The sequence below is a fragment of the Apaloderma vittatum genome, unplaced genomic scaffold, assembly GCF_000703405.1.
Source record: "Apaloderma vittatum isolate BGI_N311 unplaced genomic scaffold, ASM70340v1 scaffold11413, whole genome shotgun sequence".
Classification (NCBI taxonomy): domain Eukaryota; kingdom Metazoa; phylum Chordata; class Aves; order Trogoniformes; family Trogonidae; genus Apaloderma; species Apaloderma vittatum.
Window position 1 is genome coordinate 34,409 of NW_009709816.1, and position 12,253 is coordinate 46,661.

General features: G+C 44.2%; 1 protein-coding gene across 1 annotated transcript in view; it reads left to right on the forward strand.

The window, feature by feature from the left end:
• The window catches only part of LOC104269457 (alpha-2-macroglobulin-like protein 1), a gene marked incomplete at its 3' end in the record, with an annotated part of 28,771 nt that extends 21,969 nt beyond the window's left edge, over positions 1 to 6,802 (forward strand). The window contains exons 30-36 of the mRNA XM_009867074.1: positions 1,769 to 1,953; positions 2,342 to 2,557; positions 3,309 to 3,430; positions 4,159 to 4,249; positions 5,181 to 5,249; positions 5,490 to 5,592; positions 6,761 to 6,802. Coding sequence (XP_009865376.1) covers positions 1,769 to 1,953; positions 2,342 to 2,557; positions 3,309 to 3,430; positions 4,159 to 4,249; positions 5,181 to 5,249; positions 5,490 to 5,592; positions 6,761 to 6,802 — 828 coding nt within the window. The remainder of the gene's footprint in view (positions 1 to 1,768; positions 1,954 to 2,341; positions 2,558 to 3,308; positions 3,431 to 4,158; positions 4,250 to 5,180; positions 5,250 to 5,489; positions 5,593 to 6,760) is intronic.
• Between the last annotated feature and the right edge of the window lie 5,451 nt (positions 6,803 to 12,253).

The window sequence follows — 12,253 nt, forward strand, 5'->3', positions numbered from 1 at the left end:
AATCAAGAGCAGCAGAGGTGATCCATGCTTAATTTGTGTGGTCAAAGTACTCACTTGAGTTGTGGTGCATCATTCATCAGCAAATCGTATATAGTACAAGAGATCTTGCAGAGGAAACTTACCTCACCATGTCTATTCAGCTGCTGGTCAGGACACTTAACTGCAGAATTCAAACCTTTCAACTGCTTTCCCTTCGGTGCTCAGGGCTGAGTTTGGTGCTGTGCTGCTGAGTTTGGTTCTTCCTTTTGTCTCTTTAACTTGGAAAAAAATGAACTTTTGTCCTGAATGAGGATGCAGCAGTTTCAGAGTACCAGTTTCAGTGCAGTTCACTGCATAACCACTCAAGCTGCCCAGTTGCCCTCGCAGGGTAGCCAGTGGGTGACTTGGAAGTACTGAGAGCTGCCTCTGACAAAGTACATATGGAATAAGTGACTGGAGCACATCTTCATTGATGTCTAGTCAATCTGATGCTTCTAACTCAAGAAGCACTTTGGAAAACTTATTAAGGCTCTAGGGCATGGAGTACTATGAACTGCCTATGGGTCAAGTGGCAGTTTTCTTTGACTCTTGCTTCTAATAGTTAACCAATGACTTGGCAAGAGCCACAGAGTTATAGGTGAGGGAAAGGTGTTGTCCTACATATTTAAATATGTCTGTATCCTGCCTATTGAGTCTGAGGATGTGACTACAGCCACCAGCTGCAGCCAGTTTGCCTCCTGGAAAATCTCTGCCCCAGAGGGTCGTCTTCTGCTGGCTAGAGACACCTTCCATGGCCTGGTGGCTGGGACTCTCTTAGCCTCACTAACAGGTTTGCAGTTGGATCTCAGAGAGGATTTTTGAGCTTTGTAAGGTTAATTTGTAATTCCTTTGTAGCTGCATCTCTCAGACACCTTCTACCACTTCTAAAGAAAAAATGTTCTGCTTATGTCACCTTGGAAATCACAAATCCCTCATGCAAAAACCTTTCACTGGGATAAACATAATGAAGTAACACCAGTCCATAGAGTACCTGAGCTAAATTCTTTATGCTGGTTTTATGCAAACAAGTGATTTTGTGATTCTTATTTCAAAACTGAAGGTTTGTTCTGAAAACTGATTTTGAATTTAAAAGCATTTCAGGTTTTCACATTTGTACCATTGCAGAAAATTTCTACAGTGGCACAACTAAGCTAAATTCTTAGCTGAATTTTGTTTATTCCCCTACTATCACTACAGCAAAACATTCAACCAGACTCAGGTGCCTGTGAGCTTGGACCATAAGTGGGAGCCCAGATGTAGTCTAAATTGTCCCAGTCTACGCGCTGCATAGCGAGGATGTCAGCAAATTAAGCTGGGTAGAATTGCTCCTCCGATAGCCTGCCATCAGTTCTCACTCAAAGAGTGACCCATTCCTGTACAACAGATACACCTGACTGGAAATGAGTCCTACAGATTTTCAGCACAGGAAGCCCTATTAAACTATCCTAGCTAAATGCAGAAACAGCAAAAATGCTGTAGCTTGGAGACATAGCTTTGAACACACAGAGAACTGAATAAGGCTAGGACTGTACTTTAAACAAACAGTCTCTATCTGGAGTCACTCAGTTTCTAGGGAAACTGCATCCTAGAGGAACTGGTTGAGGATTTGGTGCCTGGATCTCTCTGTGCTTTCAAAGGAAGAAATTGAGCCTGTCCTAGATGCCAGTCCTCGAAGGGCACGAGGACAAAAGAAGGTGATATTCATAGGGATCTACTGTTCTTCTCTTCCACGTGTTTCTCCCCCCACCAGCAGAGTTCCTGGCACCACATTCCAGTAATGAAGAATTTTCTTCCTCTATGGTTGAGACAGTAGCCTACATCCTCCTGGCTCACGTCTCCAAACCAAACTTGACATTTAATGAATCCTCAGTGAGTAAGCTTGTGCACTGGCTCAGTGGACCAAGAAATGCCTATGGTGGATTTGCTTCCACACAGGTAACGAGCTGGGGAAAATCATGGGGGAAGGAGAGAGATACTGTGCCTGGAGTGATGTGCACATCCCTCATCTGCATGTCACTCTAGATCTATCCTTTGCAGACAGTCATACATGAGTCCTTCTTGGGCAGGGGAAAAATCTTTTTCTGTGTGGTGTAATTGGGATAACCCAGGGCTTGGGACTGCTAGCCCAAGGGTTAAGAAGCCTCTCTTTCCAAGTTACAGAAGTCATCCTGCTGCCTGTGGCACAGACCCTACTTATGCATTAGTGACACAGACCCCGCTTGTTTCAGCATGCACATCAGGGCCATAAGGAATGCGGTTCTGCCTCCAGTACCTGACCTAGAATGCTAGATGTTGTGCTGCATGGCTCTTTCTCTCTCTTCAGGACACAGTTGTTGGCCTGCAGGCCCTTGCTCAGTATGCAGCCCTGATTCCCCAGGCGATCAGGGATGTAAAGGTGACAGTGAAAAGCAAGGAGGCTTCTCCATTGGAGTTCCATGTGCACAGGAACAACAAATTGGTCCTGCATCAGACAGCTCTTCTTGCAGTCCCAGAGACGTACACAGTACAGGCAACTGGCAGTGGCTGTGTTTATGTACAGGTGAGTATATATAAGGAGTAGAGCTGTCAGGTTTTGCTGCTGACTGTTCAAGTGAGATTTGGCTCTAAGCAGGCATTATAGCCTCAAATTCTGAGTAGGATTTGGTTTTCTAGGCAGAATCTTGTCAGGCTTGAAGGAGCTCAGGTATACTCTGTTGATATGGTTTTATTGCAGCCATCTACGGTATCTTCTCAGAAATGTCTCAGCTTTGCTGTCCCATGCCACAGAACCATGTCATTGCTAAGAGATCAGTAGATCACAGAATCACAGAATGTGAGTAGATCTGAATTTAGGACTGATGAGATATAGAAGAGCACCTGCTTCTATACTGAACATATGTTGCTGACATCACTGCTTCAGGAGCAGTCCATCAGGAGAATATACTTTATTTTTCTGGCAGCTTTGACAGTGGCCTGCTTATGAGCCATTCATGCAGCGAAGAACTCAAGTCACTTCCTGTGAAAACCTCCCTCACTGGCTCACTTCTTTTCAGCCATCTCTTATGATGCTCACAAAGAATCTGCAAGCCGTTTATAGACAGAAGGACACAGCAATTCTTTATTGTTAATACATGTAGGAGGTAACTAGGACTCACACTAGTTACAGCATATGTCTGAACAGAAAGCACAGCTGGGGCCAACTGTGTTTATCACTGGTTACCAATTCATTACAAGCTGCAGGTATGGGTAGTCCTTTAGCTCGCATAGGGAAGCTCTGGGGCACTTCACAGAGATATTTTCTCTCCCACCAGACCACTGTGTACTATAACACCCCACCACCAAAAACGGAAGACGTCTTTGTCCTGGATGCGGAAGTGGTACCAAGAGAATGTAATGGTGTAAGGAAACAGCTTGACATCCATGTGTCTGTCAGGTATGAGAACCCTTGAGGTTCCTTGTGCTGTGGAAAGAAGTCAGAGCCCCAGTGGTATGATCAGAACCCCATAAAAAACTCCTGCCTGTGGAGACAAAAATATAGGGACCTCTCAGTAGATCCCAATGAGATGGTGAACTGAGAATGACGGCCTGGAGAAGCATGTGAGGCACTGGCCATGGCTTATGGAATGACAGCAACTGTGCCAGTAAACACCAAGCAGCTCAGCAGCCCCCAGAGCACTAGCAGCCGAGATGGCAGCATTGCCAGGAGCCAGAGCTCCTCCTCTTGGTGGACACTTGGCAGCCTGTGCCCCGAACCAGCATTTTCTTGCTGGAACCAGACAGCAAAAACTCCAGTCCCTGTCTGTATTTCACTTGCCTGCATTTGTCTAGGATGAGTGTTTTGGCCCATATTCTCCGTGCCCTACTACCCTGAAAGAGAACAATGCCAACATTGCTGTTTTCAACCTGTAATATCAAAGATCATTTCCACCTGTTGGAGAGGGCATGATGATTAACTATAACACATTTTTCCATACAATCTGTCTCTGTATTGAGCAAGTAAATGGAGGTGATTTTTTGTTCCTTTCTCCCAACAGTTAGACATGCTGCTAGGCTATCACATCACTGCAGAGCAGGCCAGAGTCTGGCAGTCTTCATTAGCATCTCCTAGAAACGCTGTGATGCCTTCCACATCTAATGTGTTTCCCTGCTGCCTTTTTTCAGTTACGTAGGGGACCGTGAGACCAGTAACATGGCACTGGTGGAGGTGGAGATGCTCTCAGGGTTCATTCCTGTGAAGAACTCTGTGACAGAGGTAGGATATCTTCCTTGGGCTTTCCCTGAAAATACAAAAATCTGTTTTCCAGGTACAGCTCAGACAGAAATATCCAAACTTCCAAGAGCTACTTACCATGTTACAAATTAGCTAAACTAAGAAAGTGCAGATACAGAGGGCTATTTCATAAAGCAACTTTCCACGTGCAGAACTGATTGTACAGTGTTTCATGCTCAGTAGAGAGAATCACATATGCAGTAAGAGGTTAGAGAGGACCTAAAAAGCACCTAGTAAGAATCATCTGGGGCGCACTGTGACCCTTCACTGTTGCTAGTGCCATTTTTAGGGATATCTCATGAGGCGGTATTGAATCCCATAGACCTGTTCAATGACATGCTGCAGTGTTCCAGAAGATAGCCAGGAAGATCCATCATAGCTGCCTACCAACTATTTTCCCCTTTCGTACAAGTATTGAAAGTAGGAATGCTGCTCAAGGACACTTGTTCCAAATCCGAAAAAATCTTAGAATCATAGTATCATAGAATTGTTTGGGTTGGAAACAACCTTTAAAAGATCATCAAGTCCAACTGTTAACCTAGTAATGCCAGGTCCACCCCTAAACCATGCACCTAAGCACCTCATCTTTTAAATACCTCCAAGGATGGTGACTCCACCGCTTACCTGGGCAGCCCATTCCAACTCTTGACAACCCTTTCGGTGAAGAAATTTTTCCTAATATCCAATCTAAACCTCCCCTGGTGAAACTTGAGCCCATATCCTTTTGTCCTAAAGCCTTTGGAATGCTTTGCGTGCTCCCAACAATCTCAATAGCTGGGGAAGGCAGGCCTTTCCCTGATTATGCTAAGTGCCCTTGTCAGCAGTGGTTCACTGACAGTAAACTTGTTTTGAGACAGCAGAGAAGGCCAATGTGCTGGTGCTAACCAAGCTCATCTCTTGTCTTCCTGTACAGCTGGAGGAGATACCCGTGGTGAAGAAGACAGAGATAAAACCAGACAAAGTCACCATCTACTTGGAAGAGGTAAGAGGAAGACCATAGGGAGCTGCCCATTCAAGTATTAGCAACTGCAGTACTTTGCATAGAGACTCTCCGAGATCAGAAATACAAATCTCTAGGCTCGCCAAGCAGGCTAAAATTTTGGCAGAAAAGGAAGAGGTTGGAAGAACCTGGAAAGATGAAGAAATCTCTGATGCAGAGCGAATAAAGTTGGTAAATGAACTTTGAGATGGCATTTTTACTCACTTCTACTCTTCTATCCAGCTGGGTAAGATTTCTCTGAAGCTTAACATCTCGGTGGAGCAAGATATTGAGGTGCAGAACCTGAAAGCAGCAACAGTGCACGTCTACGACTACTATAAGCCAGGTGAGATTTCACTGATGTAGGCAAAGAGCAGCAATTATACCCTCCCAATCAGACACAGGGCTGTTGATGCCTCTTATTGTCTTATCTCCCTTATTCCAGTGCACCTCCTCCAGCTTGAGTTTCCTCTGTACAAAACTTCCACAGTCAAGTAGCAGAATCACTTGCTTTTCTGTTCATGAGATGAGACTGCCTAGCACTATGATTATATTGTGGTGTGTATGTGTTCAAAACGACTGTGGTTTTTCACTTCCTCTTGCTTCAAGCTATGTCTCTGTGGAAAGAAAGCTTCTCTGCCAATTTATCGTCTTCTCCAGGTCTTTAGATCTCTTGGAAATACTTAGGCATTTATTTAAAATCAGTGTTACATACTGCCCCCCTGATCCAGAAGGCAGAATTTAGTTTTATGCTTTTCATGTATAGTGTAATAATCTTAACATCCACTGGGTGCTGCTATGTCTCAGAGGATAACAGGAAAATAATTTCTTACCCTTTAAAGCTCTAAGTGAACTGTCAGCACACAGAAGAGAGATCTTGGAGTCATTTTGAGTGTCTCTGATTATTCTGTGCACAGTATGAGCCAAATCAGCAGATGGAACATTAAATTTTTTTTTTAAAGAAAGAAATTGAGATCCAAAGGAGATCTCCCGGAGATTAAGAAAGCAGCACTACAGGCATACATGTTGCATACTGAATTCCATTCTTGTTCCCCCTTCAACACCATTTCAAGAAGGGAGGTCTTATTCCAGCCTTTACAGAGGAAAATGTCACCTAATATGCTCTCTCTTTGCTATTCTATCCTGTACAAAAGTTTTTGTGCTTTGTATGTTTTGTCATACAATTTAAAAGTTGTTCAATGTGAAAATACTAATTATCAGTAAAAAAGCAAGTCTATCAGGATACATTACTAAAATGTTCTGTATTTACAAAATTGTCCTTGCATTAGAAGATATCGCAGTGCATAACAAGGTCTTTTACAGCTGTATGGGAGATGTGTTGGGAAGACAGAGTGTTGGTATGACCCACTGTAGACATTTTTCTCCTCCTGCATTCACAGTCTGAAGAGTAAAAAATTAAGGTAGTGGGATGGCTGCGTTAAAAAGAAAGAAGCTTGGCATTACTACACCATGCACTTCTGCATCTTACTACTCTTTCCCTTTTGTTTCTGCAGATGACCGCACAGCAAGAGAATACATTTTCCCTTGCACTTCAGGTTAGTGTTAAGAAGCTTCCAAGGTGGGAACAGTTGAAACAGAGGCGAGGACTAGTGGTAAGCAAGCAAAGCAGCCCACCTCTGCTCTGCATTTATTTCTATCGTGCTGCAGAGCCTTCTTGCCCTGCAGATTAAATTGAGATTTACTACACTAGTCTGAGCAGTTTCCAGTTCAGGTATAATCTCAGTGCAGATCAAGGCTTGAGCATACCATGGAATGTTAAAAGGACATATTTCTATTATTTCCATACACTCCTCACATGTGCAGTCCTTGCACCATCCCAAATCTGAATGCTGCTGCAAATGCCTATGCCAATGACAAAAACATGTTGGAACTCATCCTCCAAGATCTCTTAGTCCTTAGATAGATTCTAAAAATTCACTTTGCCTTTTCTTGCTCTTTCTTTCCACAGATGTCTCAAAGAAGGATTCTTACTAGAATGCCGTGCCTCTACAACCAGTAATCTGAATTTTCTGCTTCCATAAAGAAAATTTCATTGCTCTGGTTCTCCTCTTCCCTGTGGTGCTGGATGTACCCTATTTCCTTTGATCTATGCCCTAAGCTTCTATGTGAAACCTGGCCTGATACACACTAGTTTGGGATCAAATGAAATAAAGTATGCAGAAGCCGGGAAGAAGGCAGTGACTTGACAGTTGATGAATTCTGCACATATTTTAGTGCCTGAAAAAGAGAGAAACATTCCTTAGGTCATGGTTACACATTTTGCTTTTAGTCACCATAGTGGCCTAATTCTTGTTTTCCTCCCTGAGTCCCACCTCTGGGCTATCTTCTCAATCGAGTTAACACAACTGAGTTAACACAACAGTTTGTCTGCAACCAAACTCCAATTAAAAAAAAAAAAAAAAAAGAAAAAGCATTTTTAAGCCTGATCTGGTTCACTACATGGCCCTGTGAATCATCTTTCTGTCACAGCTGAGGAGCAGGAACAGGCAAGGGAAGGCTAAGGGAGAACTACTTTACAGTTCTTCAAGCTGAAGAGACCCAGCTCCTTCAGCCTTTCCTTCCTTCATCATCTCTGTGGCTCTGCACTGGACTCTCTCAAGCAGTTCCCTGTCTCTCTTGAGCTGAGGGGCCCAGAACTGGACTCAATATTCCAGATGCGGCCTCACCAGGGCAGAGTAGAGGGGCAGGAGGACCTCTCTTGAGCTACTAGCTACTCCCCTTCTAATCCACCCCAGGATGCCATTGGCCTTCTTGGCCACGAGGGCACATTGCTGGCCCATGGGCATCCTGCTGCCCACCAGGACTTCCAGGTGCCTTCCATCTGCGTTGCTCTCCAACAGGTCAGTCCCCAACCTATACTGGTACTTGGGGTGGTTTTTTCACAGGTGCAAGACTCTACACTTGCCCTTGTTATGTTTCACAAAATTTCTCCCCGCCCACCTCTCCAGCCTGTCCAGGTCTCACTGAATGGCAGCACAGCCTTCTAGTGTGTCAGCCACTCCTCCCAGTTTTGTGTCATCATTTTGTTTCCTTATATCTACAACGTACTAAGGAAAATCCACACCTTTGAGAGAGCAGTCCTTGGTACTTAATCAACAATACCCAGAGACGGCACTGAGGATAAGTTGTTCCTTCACCTTTCCAGGGATGGAGGTGAGGCTGACTGGTCTGTAGTTACATGCTGTGTGGTCTCCTGTTTGTTTCCATTTCTTACATCAAGCAGGAGTATTTTAGAAACTCAAGAAGGGCATGATCCTGCGGATCTCGTTTTCAGATCTCATTTTCAGATTCCATTACATGAAGGGCTCCAGGATTTTCTTTCAATGCCTACCACTTTAAAAGCAAGTCTGCCAAGCCACACAAAAGAAGTGTCAGATCTGGATGTGTTTGTGGGGCTGTTTTTCACAGCATGTCCTTCCTTTTTTGGAAACAAATATTTGTGATATTCTTTTAGTGATCCAGTTACCTTTCATAAAAAGAAGAGGCAGTATGTGATAGTGATGGACTCTGTGTGCATGCAGGACATGCAAAGCTAAAGCTACTGTAGAAGTTTAATGCAAACAGAAAACATTAGTACATGCTACTTTGTAGTGAACTGTCCAGACTTTCCTGAGATTATAGGAGTTTCATCTTCCTGATGACTTGGCAAATGGGTATTGATGTCCTCACATCTTCCTCTGTATACCGTCTAGCAGAATGAGGTTAAGCAGCTAGCTAAGACAACCTCAGAAAGCTAGCAGATGAGGATCACATACATATACTATGGATATAGAGTAGGCTAACATTTGTGTAGATGACTGCTGCATGTCCCCTTTTTTTGTTTGCTTTGTTTATGTACTCAGGCATCCCACACTGAACTGAAAGTTCATTCCTAGCTACACCTTTTTTACCATTATCTTTTACATTGTGTACTACTCAATATTCATCTTTTTCTGTAAATCAGAAACTACTGTCTCTATAGGTGTGATTTGTGGTATCATTTCCCTTCCTTCCCTCTTCTTTTTGGAAAAAAATGAAGAGTGACTGTAATGGGCCCTTCCTATTCTCTTTGAAGATCATCATTCTGTGGCCAAGAGGGCCAATGGGATCCTGGGGTGCATTAAGAAAAGTGTGTCCAGCAGGCCTAGGGAGGTTCTCCTCCCCCTCTACTCTGCCCTGGTGAGACCACACCTGGAATCATGTGGCCAGTTTTGGGCTCCCCGATTCAAGAGAGACAGGGACTTACTGGAGAGAGTCCAACAGAGAGCTACGAGGATGATTAAGGGACTTGAACATCTCTCCTATGACGAGAGACTGAGAGAACTGGGGCTGTTTAACCCTGAAAGGAGACGGCTGAGAGGAGACCTTATTAATGTGTATAAATATCTGAGGGGTGGGTGTCAAGGGAAAGGAGACAACCTCTTCTCAGTGGTGCCCAGTAATAGAACAAGAAACAATGGGTTTAAGTTAGGACATAGGAAGTTCCACCTCAACATGAGGAGAAACTTCTTTACTGTGAGGGTGACAGAGCCCTGGCACAGGCTGCCCAGAGAGGGTGTGGAGTCTCCTTCTCTGGAGACTTTAAAAACCCACCTGGATGCGTTCCTGTGTGGCTGCCCCAGGGGATCCTGCTCTGGCAGAGGGTTGGACTAGATGATCTCTAGAGGTCCCTTCCAACCCCTAACATTCTATGATTCTATGATCTGCTTGTCTTAGAGTCTGACTTACATGACCACTTCCCATAAAAGTGAGTTCAGTTTTCCCATTTCAACTACCCATGCCCAGGCCTTCTGGATAGGTCATTTGACAGCCTCAGTCACTGTGCTTGTTTAAACTCTGGCAGCGCCCAGTCCCATCCGGGTAAAACATTAACCCAGATGGCTAATCCTTACCAGTGGCACTACTTAAAACAGATAACAATCTGAGGAATTTCAGGATGTAACACCTGCAACGGGACAGTAGAAGGTATGCAGGTGGCTCATCAGGATATGCAGTGCCATTAGCAAGGTAGCACACATAAAAGGTGGAATAATAAGAAGAAATGGGTACTAGTTTTATAGAGCTGATTACCAAGAGAGAAGTTACCAGGAGTCATGCCATACACATGAAGTAAGGCTATGAAGTAAGGCTATGAAGTCAGCAAGCCCAGGATCAATGAAGAAAAGCTCAAATAGCTAGCCCAAGGTGTTTGTACCAACCTACAGTTATATCCAACACATGGAAGATGAATAAGTAATTTTTAAAGCACACTTTGTTTTGTTAACTTGGTTTGTTTCAATTTAAGAGAAGAGTCCCTGGAATGTGGCTTACCTTTGTCATTCAAAGAGGCTTCTTTTCTGAGAAAAGTGTAAAACTAGTGACTTCTTGTGTTACACAGTTTGCCACACAGTGGGCTTATTCCCACATTCTCTGTCTTAGGTTGATAAGCAATGTAGCTGATACTGTTTTGATGTCCAGGCCAGCAACATTTGGAAGTAGACTGATACGGATCAGCTTTTGCTCATTGCCCTCGTTTTCCTTTCATATGCAGTTCACATCTTAAAGGTGGTGTCTGTGGTGAGAAGGATGCCTTCGGGGTACTGCAGGAAACTGACCCCTGGTGCCAGCTCCTCACATGTAGGCAAAGCATTCTGATCTTCCCTTTATGTGTTCCGCTTCCCATTCCCTGCAGGGAGCAGAACGGCGGTTTGCCATGCATTGATCTGAGTTTTGAGGGATGGGAAACAAAGATAAGGAGGCACGTGGTTGCAGCCCTTCTAGTTTCTCAATTTGCAGACTTGGAGAAGCCTTATAATAGTAGGAAGTGCTGATACACACTAGGATCAGTCATGAAAGAAATAATACGTAAGGCAGGGATATGGGCGAGGTGGTGGTGTATAAAGACCTGTCTGAAATGCAGGGCTGGAAAGGTCAGAGGAAGACTTAGAAAACAGCAGAGTCAGATGAGCTTTTGCTCAGAGACAGGACAGAATGGCAATTATACCCTGGGCTTGCTATGATCATCTCTCCAGCTTCTTCCTTCCAGGGATGGTGATCAGTCAGACTGGCCAGAGCTAGTAGGAGGTTGTTAGAGAGATCCAGTGATGTGGTGAGGCTGTGGACGTGCTGGTGTCTGTGTGTGGGAAGGTGTGAATACCAAAAGCAAAGATGTGGGCAGCCTGGAAGAAGTACATGCCAGTAACTATCCTACTTCTATGTCACAGTAAACTGCGAATAATGTCAGCCTCCTCCCTGAGCAGGAAGACATCTCAGGCTTGGAGGTCAGTCTGAATCAGTTTTCTGGCTCCCCTTGCACCTCCATGGTATAGATTTAAGGATTAGCTCTTGGTGGCTAGAGCTGAATATGTTATAAGCTGCCACGTTTCCTGACAGTGTGCGAAAAAACTCCAGTCTTCCCCACCACAAGAGAAACGTTTTCCGTCTGAGGTACCTGAAGGTGATGGTCTCATTTCCAGACCGAAGTGAGTAAATGTGTGTGGGAAAGGGAAAGAAGGTAAGTGCAGATTTGTAGGCTAAATGTCCATTTATGTGCTTGTACTACATGAATTTGTATGACAGTGTGCAGACTCATCCTTATGTTAAGCGACGCTGTTTACTCACCTGTGTATGTGGTTCATTCGCTACCACTGTCTTCCTGATAAAATTGGAAAAAAAAAGTTAACTTGGTGTACTTTCCCTGCAAGGCCACTGAGTGTCACCAGCGCTCCGTGGCCTGCTCCGTCGTTTGTCTTGCAAAACTCCTTTGCTAAAATGGGTTGGGACGGAAAAAATAAAAAACCAACGGCCATTGGCATGAAAATTTGTTTCTTGCTGAGAAGCTGGGAAGTTCTGCACCTAAAATGTGAGGAAGTGATGATACCTATGAAACGAATCTTGACATATTTATGCATAGTGCTTGACAGGTTTCCAGTCAGAACCTATAAGCCTCACAATCTGTAGCATGAGCCCCAGTGGGATGGAACAAGTTCTTAAGCAGAAGATGAGAAAAAGGCTGGGATTCCACCATT